Source organism: Symphalangus syndactylus, chromosome 2, assembly GCF_028878055.3.
Source record: "Symphalangus syndactylus isolate Jambi chromosome 2, NHGRI_mSymSyn1-v2.1_pri, whole genome shotgun sequence".
NCBI classification, from domain to species: domain Eukaryota; kingdom Metazoa; phylum Chordata; class Mammalia; order Primates; family Hylobatidae; genus Symphalangus; species Symphalangus syndactylus.
In genome coordinates, this window is record NC_072424.2 from 8,951,140 (window position 1) to 8,971,484 (window position 20,345).

At 47.2% G+C, this 20,345-nt stretch overlaps 1 protein-coding gene across 1 annotated transcript in view; it reads right to left on the reverse strand.

The window, feature by feature from the left end:
• MGMT (O-6-methylguanine-DNA methyltransferase) overlaps positions 1-18,743 on the reverse strand; it is a 299,041-nt gene extending 280,298 nt beyond the window's left edge. Inside the window, exon 1 of the mRNA XM_055245448.2 lies at positions 18,626-18,743. Coding sequence (XP_055101423.1) covers positions 18,626-18,706 — 81 coding nt within the window. The 5' untranslated portion in view covers positions 18,707-18,743. The remainder of the gene's footprint in view (positions 1-18,625) is intronic.
• Between the last annotated feature and the right edge of the window lie 1,602 nt (positions 18,744-20,345).

Below are 20,345 nucleotides of genomic sequence, written 5' to 3' on the forward strand. Positions count from 1 at the left end.
GGCCAGAGGGTTTTGTGTAATCTGAGCAATCTCAGTCCGGTAACAGCAAAGCAGGCCTCTCTTTTATTTATATGAGTCCACTAATAACTTGGTGGGGATCCCACTTCTAGCCATGACAGAGTAGCAAGAACCACATGTAATGGCTAAAACGAAATAAAGTATGGGATGAGTAGCCTGAAATTCTGGGAACTGGAGGTGCTTCAGGTTTTAGATTTTTCTGGATTTGGGAATATTTGCAAATACTTACAGTTTGAGCATCCCTAATCCAAAAACCCAAAATGCTCCAATAAGCACTTCCTTTGAGCATCAGCTTTGAGCATCATGTCAATGTTCAAAAATTTTCAGATGCTGTAGCATTTCAGATTTTGAATTAGGTGTGCTCAACTTTTATATAAAACAATGGTCTTCAGAACAAGGCCAACAGCAGCCAGGGGCTATGCTCCCCAAGGAAAGGAAAGCGAAGTGAGCTAGCCGCCAGAGAAGGGCTGGATGCAGCCTCCAGGCTGTGTCGAGGAGGAGGAGGGTCATCTGAGACAAAACCAGTGGGTGGTCTCACCAAAGTCGGGAAAGAGATCAGAATTCAAAAAGAACAAAACACCTAGAATCTTCAGGATGGAGTACCAGGGAGGAAGGGCCTACTCAGAGAACACGCCAGGCATCTCCAGAAGAGTCCCTGTGGCTTCTGCCTAACTACTGGGACACTGCTTGAGAAGGCACTCCCTGAGGTCAAAGAAAGATCCCCAGAAGTAGCAGCCCAAATAATTTCTGAGCACAGACAGAGCTGGGAATATTTCATGTTCTCACCAGCCAGTGTGGAAAGATCTCCTAATACAACATTCATCAGGTAAAGACCTCAGAGCTGCCTTATTTTTTCATATAGATACATATATATGTAATACATATAGATTTAATACACACATATATATAAAATACACACATACTATATATATAATACACACATGCATACATATATACACATACACACACCCTTATAAAATGAAGACATTACATAAATAGTAGGACTAAACTATCCCTGGACTAAAACCTGGTCTGGACCTGCCCTAACGAAACTTTTTTTTAAAAAAGCATGCCTTGAAAGGATACAAACAATTTCAAGAAACTGAACCTGCACCAGAACAAAGTCCAAAACTGTTTTTTAAAAGACAACATAATCTAGCACTCAACAACAAAACTCTCAATGTCTAGGATCCCATTTAAAACACACACACGTAAGAAGCAGAGAAATATAACTCACAATCAGGAGAAAAATCATTCAACAGAACCAAACCCAGAAAAGTAGAGATGAGTAAAACAAGGGGACTGGACATAAAAACAATTCTTATAAACATGCTCCATATTTGAGAAGATAGAGGAAAACCCACACATGACATGAGAAATAGAAGATATTTTAAAAGGCCCATATGGAGCATATAGAGATGTAAAATGCAGAATCTAAAGTAAAAAATACAATTGATATGATGTACAGATTAGATGCAGCAGAAGGAAAAAATAGCAACAATGAGAAAATAACGTTTTTTAAACTATCAAGGCACAGAAACACAAAAAGACTGAGGAAAATGAGCAGGGCTCAGGGAGACACAGGACAGTATGAAGCAGCACATATGCAATTGGAGCCTCAGAAAAAGGGGAGGCAGGAAAAATATCTGAAGAAATATTCAGTGGCATTTCCTCAAATCTGATGAAAAATTTATATGAGGTAAAACAAGGTTGAGAACACCTAATCCAAAATGCTCCAAAACCCAAAACCTGTGCACCAACACGATGCCACAATTGGAAAATTCCACACCTGACCTTGTATGACAGGTCTCAGTTGAAATACAGTCAGAACTTTGTAACATGCACAAAATTATTTAAAATAATACATAAAATTTCCTGAAGGCTATGTGGATAAGGTATATATGAAACAAAAATTCCATGTTTAAACTTGGGTCACATCCCCAAGATATCTACATCTATCTATCTATCTATCTATCTATCTATCTATCTATCTATGCAAATATTCCAAAATCTGAAAAAAATCAAAATCAGAAACACTTTTAGTCCCAACCATTTCAGATAAGGGATACACAACCTGTTCTCACAGATGCAAGAAGCTCAGTGAAACCCAAGCAGAAGAAACACAAAAACAAATAATCAAACAGCTGAAAACAAGTGACAAAGAGAAAACCTTAGTGGCCAGAGGTGGCAAAAATGCCAGATTACATACAGAGGAACAAATTTAAGAATGACAGCAAACTGATCATCAGAAACTATGCAAGGCAGAACACAATGGAACAAAATCTTTAAAGTATTAAAAAGCAAAAAGACAGGTCAACCTAGAATTCACATTTTTTCAAGAATGCAGGTGAGACAAAGGTTTTTTTCAAAAAAAAAACAAAAACAAATGCATGACAATTCAGATACCAGCAGACCTGCACTTGAGAAATGATGGTACAAGTTTTTCAGGAGTAAAAAAAATGATACCCAATGGAAACTAGGATCTACACAAAGGAATGAAGATTTCAAGAAACAGTAAATATGCAAATAAATGCAAATTCTGGGTTTTTAAAATCTCTTTAAAAGAAAACTGATTGCCCAACATAAAAATAACTATATTTTGAAGTATATTACATATGTAGCAATAATATAACAAAAAATGGGATGAGAGAAAAAGCATACTTTCGTTAAGATGCTTATTCTGCACGTGAAGTTGTATTATATTACATGAATGCAGACTATGATAAGCATAAGCTAAGTATGTACATTACACATCCTAAAGCAACCACTAAAAAAAGAAGAGAGATAGCTAATAAGCCAATAGTGTAGACAGAATGTTAAATTGGAATCATTCAAAAACATATCCGAATAATTGAAAAGAAGCTATGGAAGATGGAGGAAAGGCAAAAAGAACAAATTGGTGAATGACAAATGAATAGCCAGATGGTATATTTAAACCCAACCATGTCAATAATTACATTAAATGTAAATGGTCTAAATACTCCAATTTTACAAAGACATTGTCAGATTAGATTTTTAAAGCAAGAGACCCAACTGTGTTGTCTACAAGAAACGCATGTTAAATATAATGACAAGAACAGGTTAAACATAAAAGAACCGAAAAACACCACAAAAACACTAATCCAAAGAAAGCTGGAGTGGCTATCCTAATATCAAATAATTTCAAAAAAAGGAATATGACAACAAAACTAGAGAAGGCCATTTCATAAGAATAAAGGTTAATTCCCCATGAGGATGTTAAAATTCTAAACATGTATGCACCTAATGAAATCACTCAGAACAGATGAACCAAGACCCAAAAGAACTGAAAGGGGTAATAAACAAGTCTCCCATTATAGCTGGAGATGTCAATACTCCTAATAATTTTTAGAATAGGGAAACAAAATTCAATAAGGATATAGAAGGCTTGAACAGCATTATCAACAAACCTTACCCAACTATATTTAAAGAGCACTCCACCCAAGAACCACAGAGTATACATTCTTCATTCACCAAGGTAGACCATATTCTGGGCCATAAAACAACTCTCAACAAATCTAGGAGGATTAAAATCATAAAAGCTATGTCCTCTGACTACAAGGTAACTCACCTGCAGATCAGTAACAGAAAAATACTGGGAAAGTACCCAAATATTTTTTAAATCCCCAAATTCTTGGAAATTAAATGATGTACAAATAAATAACCCATGCATTAAGAAACCACAAGGGAAACTGGGAAATATGCCACTCTGAATCAAAATGAAAACACAGCATGTCTACCTGTGAGCACATCTAAAGCAGTGCTTAGAGAGAATTTTTAGCTTTAAATGTTTATATGAGAAAAGAAGAAAGGAAAACCTAATGATCTAAGCCTCTACCCTAAGAAACTACAAAAAAGAAAGCAAACTAAACTGAAAGTAAGCACAAGAAAGAAATAATAAACAGCAGAAATCAGTAAGAGAGGAAAAAAGAGAGAAAAATCAAGTAACAAAAGTTGGTTCTCTGACAAGAAACAGATAAACCTCTAGCCAGACCAGTTAGCAAAAAAAGGGGACAAAGTGCAAATTACCAATATCGAGAATAAAAATAAGGACATGACTCAAAATCCTACAGACATTAAAAGGACAATAAAGGAATATAAAAATAACTTTAGGCCAATAAATTCAACAAACTTAGATGAAATGGTCAAATTCCTTGACAAATACAAAATCCCAAAAAGTCACTCAAGAAGAAATAAATGACCTGAATGGCCCTATAGCTACTAAAAAAAACTGAATTCATAGTTAATGTTATTTTCACAAAGAAAACCTCAAACACAAATGGCTTCACTGGTAAATCCTATGAAGCATTTAAAGAAGAGACAATGCTAATGGTACACAAACTAATCCAAAATATAGAAGAGGCCTCATTTTATGAGTGCAAGATTGCCCTCCTAACAAAGCAGACAGACACTCCAGGAATGCTGCTGACCAACACCTCTCATGAACAGACACACAATCCACAAACATATCAACACGTCAAATCCAGCAATCTATGAAAATAGTAATTCACCAAGTCCAGGTGGGCATTTATCCAGGAACACAACATTGGTTGAAGACATGGAAACCAATGAGAGTTATCCACCGTATTGACTGCAGAAAAGAGTAAAACATCCCCCATCTGCTAAAGGGCACCTGCACAAACTATGGCTAACCACACACTGCACGGTGAAAGACGACACAGAAGCCATGGTGAGGAAAACTGTGGATGCCTCCGCAAGCGCCAAGATATTGACACCAAACTCTAGGAGGAAGACACGGTCAGGGCAACAGGCAGGTTCACTTCAGAATGTCCTGACGAAGCAATCAAACTTCACTAAATCTTGACCCTTCTAAACATTCTGTGACCTAATGGGAAGCGCAGCAAAGCACTTCTGCCACAAACCGGAATGACGCTGCCACCAGGAGGGCTCCGCAAGTGGCAGAGACTGCTGATGAACGTACCAACTTCATTTTAGAACAAAAGCTTTGCTAGTGTGAATGACTCACAAACAACAGTTATTCAGACTTGCGTATCTGGCGGATGTTTTCTCAAAAATGAGCAGTCCGTACCTATAGTGAACACAACTGACAGTATCTGCTGCTGATGATAAAAAGGGTACTTTCTTTTTAAAAAATGTTTTTGGAGAGACGGGGATCTCGCTATATTGCCCAGGCTGGTCTCCAACTCCTGGCCTCAAGTGATCCTCCCACCTCAGCCTCCCAAAGTGCTGGAATCACAGTCATGAGTCAGTATGCCCAGCCAGAACTTTCAAGTGATGATTAAAATGTTAGAATACTGGTACCCACCACCATGGCTTCCCAATACTAAACGACTTTTCTAAGGAGAAAGGTGGTGATATTAACAAATATTATTTTTAGGACTGTATTAGGAAACGTCAATATTTGGAAGATCTGTATAACTCAATGAAGCAACATTTTCCACAGGGCCGATGAAAGATGCTACGAAATCACTCAAAGTGCAAGTCATACCAGTGGATTTTAACGTCATAGAGAACAAAAAGTTCACAGAGGGGGTCTCGGATTGCACACTGCTACGAACCCTCAGGAAACTACCACTTGCCAAGTCCTGATGTAGTGTCAAAGGAAAATATCCTCAATTATCTGAGAAAGCTGTTAAAACACTATTCCCTTTTAATTACTTACCTGAGTGAGGCCAGATTCTCTTGATGTGCTTCAACCCAAACAACATATCACAACAGACTGAATGAAGCAGGAAAAGCTAGCTGTCTTCTATTCATCCAGGCATTATGAAGTTTTAAAAAATGGAAACTGATAACATTCCTCCCTAATTGGTTTTTATGGAAAATACAGCTACTTTTTATTTTAAAATGTTATTTATGCAAAAAGCTAATATTCATTTAGACAATAAACCTCAATATTTTAAAATTTCTCAGGTTAATTTCTAATGGGGTATTAATATATAACTCACATAATCTCTTTGGGATGCCTCATAAGTTTTAGCTGTGCAAAAAGGCTCTGAGACCAAACAATGTGAGGACCCCCAGCAAGGAGGGCAAACACAGATCCCACCCTCACCACTCCGCCCCCACCCCAATCCCATCCCTACCCCTCCACAACACGAAAAGGGCCATTCAGGGACCTAATCTCATCTTCCACAAATGTGAGAACAGAGAAACACACTCATGTCCTCCACCAAAGGAAGAACGTGAGGGTTCTTGTTTCTCCTCGTAGGAAAATGCTTGTTCTCTTTTTTCATAAAAGCTTTCCACCACCTCCACTCTACCACCATCACTCGCACGAACTTTTCCACCAAAACGTGACTGATTCTCTCTGGAAGACGTTCTCGTAAGGATCCACTTGAGAACTTTTCACTATTTTAGCTTAAAGGTGGAAAAAACGAGCAGAATACTTTGGCATAGAAAGTCAGTATATGACTACAATTCCATATGAAAACATTTAAAACACATTAGATTTTTGGTCAAGATGAAAGACCAAAAAAAAAAAAAAAAATCAACCAATCTATTCTAATTGGGTTCCCATGGTAACTGTACAATTGGGTTTTCAATATAACATCCCCAAGGCCCAATGCACACTTGTAAAATATACTTCCAACAGCCTGAATTGTTTTTACATTACAGCACTCCCAGGAAGATCAATTATTATACATCCCCACCCTAACTATTAGTGGCAGGAGATGTTAACACTATTTGCCATATTAACATAACTCATGTAAGGAACACTACATATCACAATAATTATATAAAACTAATCATACACCTTCAGAGTCATCAAACATGTTCTGGGTAATAAACTGATACAACTGCTGTCACAGAACTGTGTTTACGAAATGTAAGAAATCACGCCCAACTACAGACCAAATCATTATGCCTCTCTTATTGATTTCAAGGATAAACAGAATCAATCATTAATAATTACATTATAAGATGACCCTCAAGGTTAATCATATTCGTAGAGACGCTCACTATGGAATTGAACAACAAACATAGCTGTTCTAATAATTAAATAAATAAATAAAAGATAATGAAGAATTGAAATCCACACTTTAAATAGTAAGAGAACTACAGGAAGCAGAGCACATGCCCTAAGCCAGGACCCTGGCTTCACCTGTACTCACCACAGCAACCACTCCCTGCACAGCTGGGCCCCCCAAAGCCCAATGCCAGGGGCACAGTGCCAGCCTGCACTGCAAGGCCACAGACAGCCAGAAGTAGGGGCATAGCCAGAGCTTAGGAATGGCGAGACCCTTCAGGAAAAGGCTGACAATTTGTTTCCTTTGCAACGATCATAAAATCCCTATGAACTTTATGTATTTTGCAGATCTACAATCCACAGCATGAATTGGTGAGTTAGACAGAAATAAATTTAACCTTTTCTATCTACCTTTTCTATGTCCCCCCATCAGTAGCCACATAAGCCAATTTGGTGAGGTGTGGGCCAGTGGGGCTTTCAGCAAGAAATGTCTTGCAAGGTCCCTAAATCAACAGAGACCTCCAAACAGTCTCAGAGAGCTATCTTAGCCTGAAAAGCAGCAAAGAGTATGGTTCTGAGAGATGTAGCTGGTGTCCAACCAGATGACCACATGCTGTCCTTTGATCCAGGCTGGATTAGAGTGTGTATATTGATCAATCTGGAGGGGGAAAAAAAAAAAAATCAACCAACCAACAAAAAGAATCCCAATGAACCTGTAGAGACTGGTTTTAAAAACCCAGTCTGGCAGCATTTGAGCTGGTCTCTCCTTCCCATCAGGGCGCAGGTTCCTCTACCACTTACCAGAGCATGCCCACCCAGGGCCAGGACAGCACCAGGCCTTTCCATGGTCTGCTGGCCTCTGGGGTCTCCTGTCTTGCCTGCTGTACCCTATTCCCACAACCACTGATGTTTCTGGTCATGAAATCTGGGTTTCTGTTTGTTATTTATCTTTTACTGTGATACACTCACATCTTTTGGGATGCCAAGAGCTAAACCTGAGAACAGTGACTTTTTGGAGCACTGTCTGATGACAAAGTTATCCTCAGCCCCAAATTCCAACTTCATACACAATCGCTTGATGAGTTTTGTGCCTTTGAAACAACTTTAGTCTGTAATTCACCTATATATTGGTTTGCCTGGGCTGCCATAACAAAATACCAGACTGGGGGCTTAACCAACAGACACTTATTTTCTTACGGTTCTGGAGGCCGGCAAGTGAGAGCTGCTGGTCCGGCTGATTCCGTTTCCGGTGAAGGCTCCTTTCCTGGCTTGCAGAGAGCCTCCTCCTTGCTGTGTCCTCACACGGTATGGGAGGGAGAGATCCTCTCTTTCTCTTCTAAGAAAAAAGATCCTCTCTTCCCCATCAATCCTAGCAGAGTAGGATCCCACTCCCATGACTGAGTTAGCCTTAATTTCCTCCTAAAGCCCCTACCTCCAAATACAGCCAAATTGGGGGTCAGGACTTCAGCCTATGAATCTTGGGGACACGGTTCAGTCCACAGCACCCTGTGTCCAGCACTCTGTGCTGGGCCTTCCATCCAGTAGAAACCACCCACCAGGCCTTGGAGAGCATCCAATCTAGCATCCCACCATCAAGAGATGGAAACCATACAAGTCTAGTAGAAAACAGTGGCATGTGAAGGGCCCCAGAGAGGGAGAGATCATGGGGGCTGAAGTAGCTTCTGGAAGAAGTGAGAGTGCGGAGGATTCAGAGAGGGCAGCAGAGCATGTCTGTGTGGGGATCAGGTCAGAAGAGGTTCCCTGAGGATAGAGCAGCCGCAGCTCTGAGAGGGACACGAGTCCCCCACTCACTCAACCTCAGGGCAGAGCACAGATGCAGAGGCCCAAACACAGGAGGCCAGCACTGCCGGGGTCCCACGAGCCCACAGACTTGCCTGGCCTGTGAGAGGGGTCCATAGGCGGGGAGACTGCGAGGACCATGCGGCTGGCTCTCACCCTGTCTGTGCCAGTGCCCAGCTAAAAAACCGTTTCTGGTCCTCACTAAACCACTCCTGTGGCGGACCCCGCCTCTCAGTCTGGTGTGGGTTTGACATGTCCAGAAGTTTCCCAGGTGCCTCACAGATAGAAGAAGGAGGCGGTGTGGGTGTGCAGGGCACCTTGAGTTGGGAGGGTCCCCGACCCCTTATAGCAGGACACACAGGGCAGCACCCCCTCCAGCCAAGCCCTGCAGCCCCAGTGTGGCCTTGGTGCCAGAGCTGACCTCCCCACCCGGCCACTCCCAGCAGCCTGGCAATGGGTCCCAGCATCCTGAGTCATACTGGCTAAGCTGGGGCAGTGTGAGCACCGAGGAACCCCAACAGACCATGGAACCAGCACTGCCCCAGGCAGCGGTTCCCCCAGGAGCCGTGGGATTCCTGGGAACCCGGGACACCCCTGGAGACCATGGAGCTGCTTCTCCCCGGCCAACACCAGAGCATTCCACCTTTCCAAGAAGCTGTCTGCTGCAACTGTCATGATCTCCACAGCTGGGGGAGAAGCGTCTCAGGCCCAAAGAAGGGAAGTCTTATGAGCAAAAGATCCCCACACCCAGAAGAGAAAAATGTCTGAGGAAGTGAGAACCATGACCCCGAAGGCTTTCTGGAGTGACAATCCAAAAAATGCAACAAGGACAGCTGGGGCCACGTCCAGCTAAAGGGAAATGACCCAGGCTCTGGGAGATGTTCTAATTACACTCATGGCAAAATACAACAGGAAGGTTACAAGCCCATGCTTCCGGAGAACCAAAAAAAAAAAAGAAAATTAAACGAGTGCTTCTGCCTCAAGGCCCAGGTGGGCTCAAGCTAGTGGCAAAGTGACAGCAGTGATGCCCAGGAGGACCCTGGAATGAGAGCTGAGGGAGGCAGGAACCACCCACCCCAGTCTGCCTGGGTCATCCCCGTTTTAGCAGAGAAAGTCCTGCCTCCTGGCAAATGGTTGGTCACCTATGAATATGGTTACAGATTGTGGCTTTCCAAGAGCCTGTGCTCTTGCTGGGCCAAGGACGACCACAGGGTGGTCAACTGTGGCCAAGAGGGCGGATAACGTTGAACTTTAAGAACATTAACTTCAGAACCTGTGCATTCCTTCTAAAGAACAGTTCTTCCTTATTTCAGAAATGGCACCATGGGAGCAGCCTCCTCAGCAACCTCCTGTGTCATGGTGGGAAGCCCCTCCCTTCCCACGTCGCCTGCCTCTCAGGCTGGCCTGGGCTGGAGACTGATGGCCTGCAGAGGTACTGGGAGTGTGCTGATCGGCCTGCACCCTGCACAACCACAGCATCCATCTGACTCGACAGCTTAATCTGATAACACAATGGTGACAGAAACGAATTTTTCTGCACAATAAAGAATAGCACACATGGGCTTTTCTTGGGATAGCTAGCTAAATTCAGTAACTTTTGGAAATATATCATTCCTTTTCTTCCCCCATTATTCTAGGAACTTCCACTTAAGCGTTAAAGGCCTTACTAATAAGACCCGCTGCATCCACCGTGCGCCACGCCTCTCACGCACCGTGCTGAAGGTGGCACGCACTTCCTCATCTGATCCCCCATCACCCAGACACACACAGCCCTGCCCTGCTGGCACGACTTTAACTAGATGACAACTGCAGGAGGCTGAGACCCTGGCTTTAACACTCCTAGAGTGAATCCAGGCCTGCAACAGTGGCCTCAACGCTCCCCACCCCACCCCACCCTGTGACCCTCCTAGGACTTCCCGTCTGTGCTTCCAACACACCAACCTGCAGCCATCTAGGCACCTGCAGCTCTCACTCATCCCCAGGGAGCCTCCTTCCCAGACCTTGCCACCTCTCACTGTTCAAATCTCCACTCGAAAGCCACCTCCTCAGAGGGGCCTTCTTCAACGTCTTCAACCACTTACTAAGCTCCCCCCACCCAACAAAGGCCAAGCTCTTCACCTCATTCAGTCTAGCCAGCCCTCACCAGTACCTACAAAATGCGTGGGTGTGACAAGCACGTCTCCCCACCACACGGGAAGCCCCTTGAAGGCAAGGCCACTGCGAGCCCAGGGCCCGGAGGAAGCCCAGCCACCCTCATCAATCTCTGCTGCCCAGGGGCACACTCAGCCACACCAGCCCACGAAACACGTCATGGTGTTTAAGGCCCCAGCACACACTATTTCTAATTTGCATTCTGATGTGACTGTACCTCTAACACCTGACGGTTTGGTTTTTAAAATTCCGCGACTCCTGCAGGACGTACAGGTTGCCCCCAACAGGGACAGGCTGGGGTGGGAGCAACGGTAATGAGCCTGGGTCCACCGCTGCCATCCTCGCCTGAACGCGGTTGCAGTCGGGCAATCTCCCGCCTCAGAACCCAGATGCCAGGCAGGGCAGAGGGGGGCCTGTTTACCCTTCCAAAGCCAGATCCTTTAACTGGCTTCCCTCGCATGAAAAGCACACACACCAAGGCTTTCCTCTCTCTCAGTAAGAAAAGCGATTCTAAACTTAGCCCCTCATAACCACACTCTGCGACTCCCACCTGCTCGGCTCCTACCAGAAGCCACCAGGGTTGACCCCAGCTATACCTCCTGGAACTGTCCCCGCCCTGCCAGGCCTGCTGCCACCATCCTGCCTCCTCTGCCTCAGTCAGCCCCCTGCCAGCCCCGTGATCTTCTCTGGGAAGCACTGCCAGGCTAGTGTTCCCCACTCACAAGGCCCCTCACCCAGTGCAGCATTTGGGCTCCCTAGGCCCTGGCCCCAGCGGCTAGCTCTGCCTTCCTGTCCAGCCCCACATGCCTGCCACACCCTGCTCAAACTTAACTATGGCCAGGTCCCCAAATGTGCCCGCGTCCACAGTCCCACCGCTCTGCTCAAAATGCCCACCCCTTGGGCCACTTGGAGAAACCTGCCCGGTAGCCGCAGTCCCGCAAATGTTTCAGAGGGAATCAGGCATGGGTCCCTGGCCTGCAGGGACACGGTGAGGCGTGTGCGCAGTCCCGGGACATGGCTGGCCCTCTGCATCCTCCCATCTTTCCTCTGGCCCCGCCGCCCTGGTCGCTCCACTCTCTAGTGGCGTGTGGGGTAGGCACAAGGCACACACAGGGACAGCTTTGCCATCCCCAAGTCCTCACTGCACCCAGCCTCAGCTACGGCTCAACACCTTCAAGCAGGAATACACTTGGGCACGTTGCTTTTCCCACGATGCCAAAGACAACACTTGGTCACACTGATGTTCAGAAAACGTTAGCTACATAAACAGGTATGTGTCTGTTTACACCCTGTCTTGCCCCTTAAAGGACTTCTAACAGTTTCTCAGGCTCATCGTTGCAAAGCCAGCCTGGCACAAGTAGTTATGAGCCTGCACTTGATTATCAAATAAATCTGGGTTGAAAACAAAACTCTACCTCTATCCCAGGAGACCCGTGCAAGTCACTCAAACTCTCTGAGGCCCGGGTTCCTCATATGCAAAACAAAGACACTCACAGCGCCTTCTCCTTCATGGGGTGGTGGTGAGCCTTTCCTAAGTTGGTCTGTACAAGGCAACAAGTGCAGCACGCCCAGAATAACCACCAGGGTGAGCTGAACCATGACAGGAGATTAAGGAGACACCCCAAATAAAAATAAGGCCCATTTCCACAAACACACGAAATGCTGCAGACTTCCCATTTTTGACCAAGTTTACCCAGTGGACCTGCGTTACCCCTCACTGCTGTGGTCTAAACGGCCGTCACACATGGGAAAATACTGTCACATGCTGGTGTCACTGCTGGTTCCTGGCCACTGCCATCGTGTCAGATCCTGTGTCGGTCCTTTGGGAAGTTCTTTCAATTTAACAGATGAATAATGTCAAGGCTCCCAGACCGTGTCTCAGGCTGTCAGCAACTGCCAAGTGCCCCTAGGAGCATACACGAAGCCCACCTGCCCACTCTAGGCTGACGTGGCACACCTGAACCTTCAGAATGCTGCCACCTCGATAACGTCTACTGTGAAAAGACAGAAACAGGTGGCAGAGCCAGCAGCCTCTTTGCAGACAAAAGGATTTCAGAGACCTAGCAAATGAATAGGGAACAACCTTATGTTGCACACAGACAATGCTCTGTGACCTTCTGGAACCTCAGACGCACCAGAGGTGGCAAATGTGGCCAAGTGGCCCCACCTCTAGTCCTGCCTCCACCAAAACAGAGCGACTCTGCATCCGCAAACACCAGCCGCCTTCATTCAGGCCTCCTCAGCGCCAGGCCTCCTTCTGGATGGGAACCGTCCCTGGCCCTACTTTTGGAGAAACCTGGCCTTGGAAGGTTAAGTAACTCTGCTCAAGGGCACAGGATTATAACTCATGAAGCCAGGTCCAAACGGAAGCCAGTCTGTTCCCAGAAGGTGCACTCCTGACCACCGTGCGCATGCCCCTGGTGAGGGCTTGGGTGTGTGCAAATGTGCAAAATAAAGATTCGGATTGGACTGGGGGAAAACGAGGGCTCGAAAGGGTTCTTCACTGTCTTCTCATTTCATCCTTCCATGAGACTCAGCTCCAAATTAAAATTTCTACCCATGTAGTGGATAGAAATTTTACTTTTAAAAAAATATGTATTTACTGTCTTGTGTGCCGACACTTACCCAGGTAGACAGAATAAGCATAATCATCCCCACCCATTGGATGGGGAGGTGCCTGGAGGGCTAAGAGTTGCCCAGGGTGACCCAGCTAGGAAACAGCATCACTCCCACACACGGCTCTGGCACTTCCTGTAGAAAAGCTCCATTCAGTCCCACAAAATGTATTCAGCTGTGCCTCTGAAAGTTAACCCTCACCTGAGACCAGGAAAACGCCTTGACCCAGGGGGGAATAAAAACAAGACAACCCTCTCAAAAGGAAAGAAGGGGTGAAATATGATATGGGCTGTCTGTGCTTCACATTTATTTGTAAAACTAACACCAAAGTTTTGGTAACATCTGCATCTTGTCATAACCACAAAACTGAAAACTCGAATGCTATAACATGTTGGGTTTGCAATTTGAAGAGATTCACGTCTCTCAGGAGTTACAAAACCGTACTCAGACCCATATGCACAGACAACCTACAGCAATGCCAACTGCCGATGGATCCTTCTGGAAGGGGGACTCGGAGCTTGCCTGGGCTGGAGAGTGCTACTTTCCAGAGGATCCTAAGGCCTTCCCTAGAGGTGCTCAAGCATTGGGGTCTGCCAGAATCCCCTGGCATCCCCAGGTTCTGGTCCTGTAGGTCTCCCATGGGGCCCTGTAATCGAGAGACCTCTCTAGCCAGCACCCACAGTAATTCTGACGCAGAGGGCCCAGGCCACCCTCAGAGAAACGCTCCTCCGCTGTTGCCTGTGAAGATCCCATTTTACGGAGGGCAACAGGTTCAAGGGGCTGTGGCTTGTCAGGTCTTGCTGGAACTGCATTCGGGTAGTGGCTCTTACCCCACACAAGCAGGACAGACACCTGAACATGACATCCCCGGCTGCCCACCGGAGTCCTTTGGCCTGGGGAGTACAATGTAGCTAAAAGTTTAAAAACAAATGATAAATAACTAGCAATTATTTATTGCATTTCAACATATAATGCCCCATCTCCTTCTCTGCCCTGAGATTCATTCACTCTCTTCTCCCACCTAAATATCTCTGAACATCCCGTGCCAGAATTGCCTGATCCGTCAATAAGGCAAGCGTTTTCTAAACCTCTAAGCATATGACTCAGTTTGTCAGTAAAAACTTCCACCCGTGCTGTGCTTGCAGAAAAATGTCCATAAACATATTATTGCGACTGGCAGAACGATGTCTACAATAAAAACCAATAGATTTAACAAGTGCCTCCTTTTACAAGCCATGCCGCTGGTGGACTACGCATTCGGTGTCCCCCAGCCCAGACTTCTGGGAATGGGTGGCAGGGCTGGGTGAGAGACTGCTGACTTCACAAGCATCACAGGTAGGAAATTATTCTACCAAGAAACTTTCAGGAGTAGGAGAGTGAACACAACAGGCATTTATTGCGCTCTCACCATTCCTTTCATGGTTACACACACTATGACTAATTTAACAACCATAAGAAAATGTTTTTGTAGAGTTTTTTACTGGTTTTAGAACAGCTACCTCCAGGTGAGGTGAAGGGGACATGAGGCCTCCATGGAGAACCCTGCTCTGCTGTTGAGCCACTGATTTAACTGAAAACAACTTGTGGTGTCAAAACCAAGTTTCACCGTTCAGAGCACCCCCACGGGCGGCCCCCAGGGCGGCCTATTCAGCTACTTAGCTGGAGGAGCTTCGGGAGCGCAGGCTGCTGAAGACTGGCTTTGCTGCCAGGACTGAGCACCTTGGCAGGACTCAGTGTTTGACTGCTTTACGGGTGATCCATAGCTGCCAAAGCCACCCTAATACTTCAGAGATCAACAAAGTCACAAAAATGATTTCTTCCTCTTCGTAAATCACTTCAATAGCTCTATGAATAAGTCAGTCATTCATTACATTCCATACTATATTCATTAGTTTTCCCCAAACTACACAGCCCTCCGATATAAGCTGTACTGTTAATTTTTTTAAGTCAAAAGAAAACTAGACTATTTCCACCAACCAGCAGATATGCAGCAGTTAATGAAAAGCCACAGAACACACATCCTGCAACATTTGGTCCACAACATAAGGTCTCCAGCTTCTACTCACCTATGCCCAAGACAGGCCTGCAGAGCTAACAGCATAGGTTCACAAAATCCTCATGCCAACCAAGGACCCTTCTGCACAGCTCAAACCTCCTCCCTCCCAGATAAATCCTTTCACTTCAAAACAAGAGTGGGGCATAGGGCTGGCTTGTGCATCATGAGTGTCTATATAAAGACCACTCTCACCCCACGGTCAGGTTATGGTTTATGTGTCTTCTCCGATTTTAAATCCTTCAGGTTTGGTTTAAATAATATCCTGCAGGGCCAGGCATGGTGGCTCATGCCTCTAATTCCAGCACTTTGGGAGGCCTAGGAGGGAAGATCACTTGAGTCCAGGAGTTCGAGACCACCCTAGGCAACATAGGGAGACCCTGGCCTCTAAAAACAACAAAAATTAGCCAGGAGTGGTGGCACACACCTGTAGTCCCTGGTACTTGGGAGGTCAAAGCAGGAGGTTCGCTTGAGCCCAGGAGCTTGAGGCTGCAGGGAGCTATGATCTGACCACTGCACTCCAGCCTGGGTGAAAAACCAAGATCTTGTCTCTAAAAATAATAAAATAATATTCTGCGGTAAGACCCCAGCTCTTTCAGAAAGTAGCTGCATTAAAAACTACCTGTCCCAGGAAACAGAGGGTCAGGAAGGACTGTAGCAACAGCCCAAGAGCCAAATGAGCACAGGGCCCTGCAGGGTCTGGGAGGCTCGATGTGTCCCCTAGAGGGACTAGAGTCCCAAATGGAAGTCAAAAACCTCAGGGCAAGTGGATCTGGACTTGGAACTTTATGCTGGGGAAGGGGGTCTGAATAAAGTGCAAATACAAGAATAATGCTAAAGGAAAAGATAATGCAGAAAATTCAGTTTTGCCTCCATTTTTTTTTTTCTATCAAGGAGAATATACTGAAAAGAGCATTAACACCAAAAAGAAAAATGGAAGGTTTGAATCACTGGCTCCTAAATGTGTGTCCTCTGCAAAACAGGACAATTTAGTAACTTTATTTTACTATAAAATACTGAAAGAGTCAGGGTTTTGGTGTCCTAAGAAAGGGTGGGAAGAGGACTGGAGAGGAACAAACTCTGAGGGGGGAATGGGGGAAGCCAAGTTCTTTTTCAGGCCCTTCCTACCCCCTTCTTCCCTGTAAAAGGACAGAGGAGGCCCTGATTGAGACACCTGGAAAGGAAACCCAAACAACGAAAAGTAAGGCCCAGGTGATATCAAAGTAAGACCTCAACAAGGTTCAAGAATCTGAGCAGCTGAACAGGTGCTACCCAATGTGTACCTAGGGCTCTATTTCTTTCAACCTTACTAACAGCAGCCTTTTTAAAGTAGTGCCTAATACTATTAGTTAAATCCTTATTTTGATATAGATTTTTTTTCCCCCTTCGGGACACAGTTTCACTCTCGTCGCCCAGGTTGGAGTGCAATGGCGCAATCTCAGCTCACTGCAACCTCTGCCTCCCAGGTTCAAGCAATTCTCCTGCCTCAGTCTCCCAAGTAACTGGGATTACCGGCACGCACCACCATGCCTGGATAATTTTTGTCTTTTTAGTAGAAACGGGGCTTCACCATGTTGGCCAGGCTGGTCTCAAACTCCTGACTTCAGGTGATCCACCCACCTCAGCCTCCCAAAGTGCTGAGGTTACAGGCGTGAGCCACCGTGCCCGGCCCAGATTTTTTTTTTTTTAATGAAAATATATACATTGAAAAGTACCTGAGTATAGCTCCGTACTGATGGTCTACTTCATCCAGGCCCCTGATTGTGGCAGACACTACTCCACTATTCAAATTCTAACCCGAGACGGAGGGCCCAGGAAGACAGACACGCGGCAGAGCAAGGCCAGCTCTCCTCTGCTACTTGCAGTCAGGCTCCGGGTCCCGCCAAGTATCCTGGCCCTCTCAGTTAACGTGGTGTTAACAATCAGCCAGCCTCTTGACGCGGTTTCCTTCAAAGTTTTCACACCCCCACCCACCAGGTGTGCTAAGCTTTGGGTTTTTAAAATCTTGTTCATCTCCCAGAGTGTTTTAGCCATTGAGAGGGCCCTGAAAATAACAAAACCATCTCCTAGACACCTGCCCAGGGATGGGGGAGATGACGGGAGAGATTGACTTAACAGATACTCTCTAGGTTTATATTTGGATGTCTATGTAAATAACCAGTCTAATTCCCAGCTCTTTGTGCTTAACTCTCTCTAGTTAACATTCTACTGAGAACAGCTGTGGTGACCCCTCTCTGGACCAAGCCGCTTCCCTGTCTGATGATGGTCTCAGCAGGCAAAGGTTGCACACACATGTACAAAGTCTGCTTTCCAGGACAGAAAGCCAGCTACTCAGCTGAAGCAACTGAGAGCAAACACCACCCTGAGTGGTGTTTGAACCCTGGTGATGAACCCAGGAGTCCTGAACCCAGGAGTGCGAAATCAGAACTCCTCTGCGGTGTTATCACCGACATTACGGTGCCCAGTGTGTGTGGCTCTCCAGCGAGCCTCGCTTACTCTAAGTGTTGATGAATACAATTAGGGTACGATGTACACAAACACCAGCCATAGTAACCAGGAGGCCCCTAGAACTTGGCCTCCAGCAGGAAGGAAATATGGGACTCTGCCTAAGTATGCTAAAAGGTTGCTGCAAGCCAAGGCCCGCGCAGGGGCTTCTGGAAGCTTCCTGGAGCAGCTGGCGGAGGAAAAGCTGGCAGCATGGAGGGACAGGAAGAACCCGGGGCCCGGGCCTGGGGCTGGCACCTAGAGGTAAGGCAGGGGCTGCCACGACCCCCGCCATACACCAGGCCACAGTCACTGCAGCGCAGCCTGGCCCAGGAACTCCAGGCCCGGGGGAAGGCTGGGCAACACCTGAGAGGCACTTCGGGCGCACCTGGAGCTCGCCCGGGGTGGGTGGGGGTCAGGGCGGCCCCACACCGGACAGCGAAGTGAGGGCGCCTGCAGGACCACTCGAGGCTGCCACCGTCCCGAGGTAGAGCTCCGCACTCTGCCGGGAGCGAGGCGACCCAGACACTCACCAAGTCGCAAACGGTGCGGACCGCGAGAACCTGCGAGCGCCGGGACGCAAAGCGTTCTAGGGGCGCGCGCTGTCCCAGCATATCCGGGGCGCGGGGGCGGGGCCGGGGGGCACGGGGCGGGCGGCGTGGGGCGGGGTCTAGAGCGGGGCGGAGCCGAGGACCTGAGAAAAGCAAGAGAGCGGGCGGGGGCGGAGCCGGGGCGGGGTGGGGTGGGGCGGGGCGGGGCGTTCCCGCCCGACCGGGTCGGCGCATGCCCAGTGCGGCAGCGCCCGGCCTGAGCCAGTCTGCGCAGCCTCGCTGGACGCCGACGCGCCGGCCCTGGTCCTCCCGAAGCGCCGCTGCCTTGTGCTCCTGACCGGGCTGGCCCTTCGGCCGTTACAAGCCGAGCAGCGCCTTCTCAGCTTCCGCCTCGGGCTCTGTACCTTAGTTTGCCAAATAGCCCGTACCTTTTCCTGTCACAGGGATAGTCCGCGGGCGTGCAAGCCACCTGCCACGTGCCCGAGTGGTCCTGAAAGCGCGCGGGGGTCGTAGGATGGCGCCCGCTTAGTGAGAATCCCGGTCCTGCTCGGGGCGGCTGCGCTGAGCCCAGAGCGCGAGTTTCTCCCCCCCTGGGGCCGCTCCCCCAGTCAGGGACCCCCATACCAGCAGAGAAGCTGTCAGAGGGTCGTGGGGACAGCCTTCAGGGCCTGTGGTGGGCGATCCCGTCCAGGGGCTGCAGTCACCGATGGCCTAGACACGGCCAGGACCTGACTCAGCCGCTCTCCAGAGAGCACACAGGGTGCCAGGCCCTGCTTGCGGTTGTGTGGACGTTATTAGGAGTTGAATTGTGTCCACCAGAGAAGCTATGTTGGAGTCCTAATTCCCAGTACCTCACGGTGTGACCTCATTTGGAGATGGGGACTTTACAGAGGTTAAAATGAAGCCACCAATTAGTGGGCCCCTCATCCAGTATGACTCCTTATAGGCAGAAGGCCACTTAGGGAGGAGGATTGGAGGGCTGCACCTGCAAGTCGCCAGAAGCCTAAGAGCCCTGGAGCCTTCGGAGGGAGCAGAGGACACTCTTCCCTGGAGCCTTCAGAGGGAGCAGGGTCCTAACACACCTCGGTTTCAAACTTCTGGCCCCCGGAAGTTTGAGACAATAGGTTTCTGTTGTTTTAAGCCACTCGGTGTGTGGGGTGTGTGGCACTTTATTATGGCAGCCCTAGGCAATGGGTACAGAAACCATTGTCTCTAACATGGTTGGTTGGCATAAGCACCCCAGGGAGTAGTATCATCCCTGGAGGCTTCGGAGAGGTCACACACCCCTTGGCAGTTTCAAGGATCCCATCCAAGGCCCACATGCTCTAAGCCACCATGCTACAGGCCTTCTCGGTTGTTTGTTACCTTAATGAAAAGGGGTCTTCACCTTCCCACTGTAGCTTCCCTGTTGGGATTTGGCCAATGCTCATACCTTCATATTTGTGACTTGCAGGATCCGGCATATTAGCATGAGTGATAAGGGTTGTTCAGAGGAGAACTTCAGCAGGATTTGCTTTGGGATGAGCCCTGGTGACAATACAGGCTGCATCATTGATCCTCTGAGGTTCCCCACCCTGGACCTTGCCTCGAATGAGACAAGTTTTAAATAGCTGCTTGTGGGAAATAAACTAGGCCCTGAGTACACGATATAATGGTCAAATCAAGGCACATTTTCCCCACTGAACCTGAACACAGCCTCGGT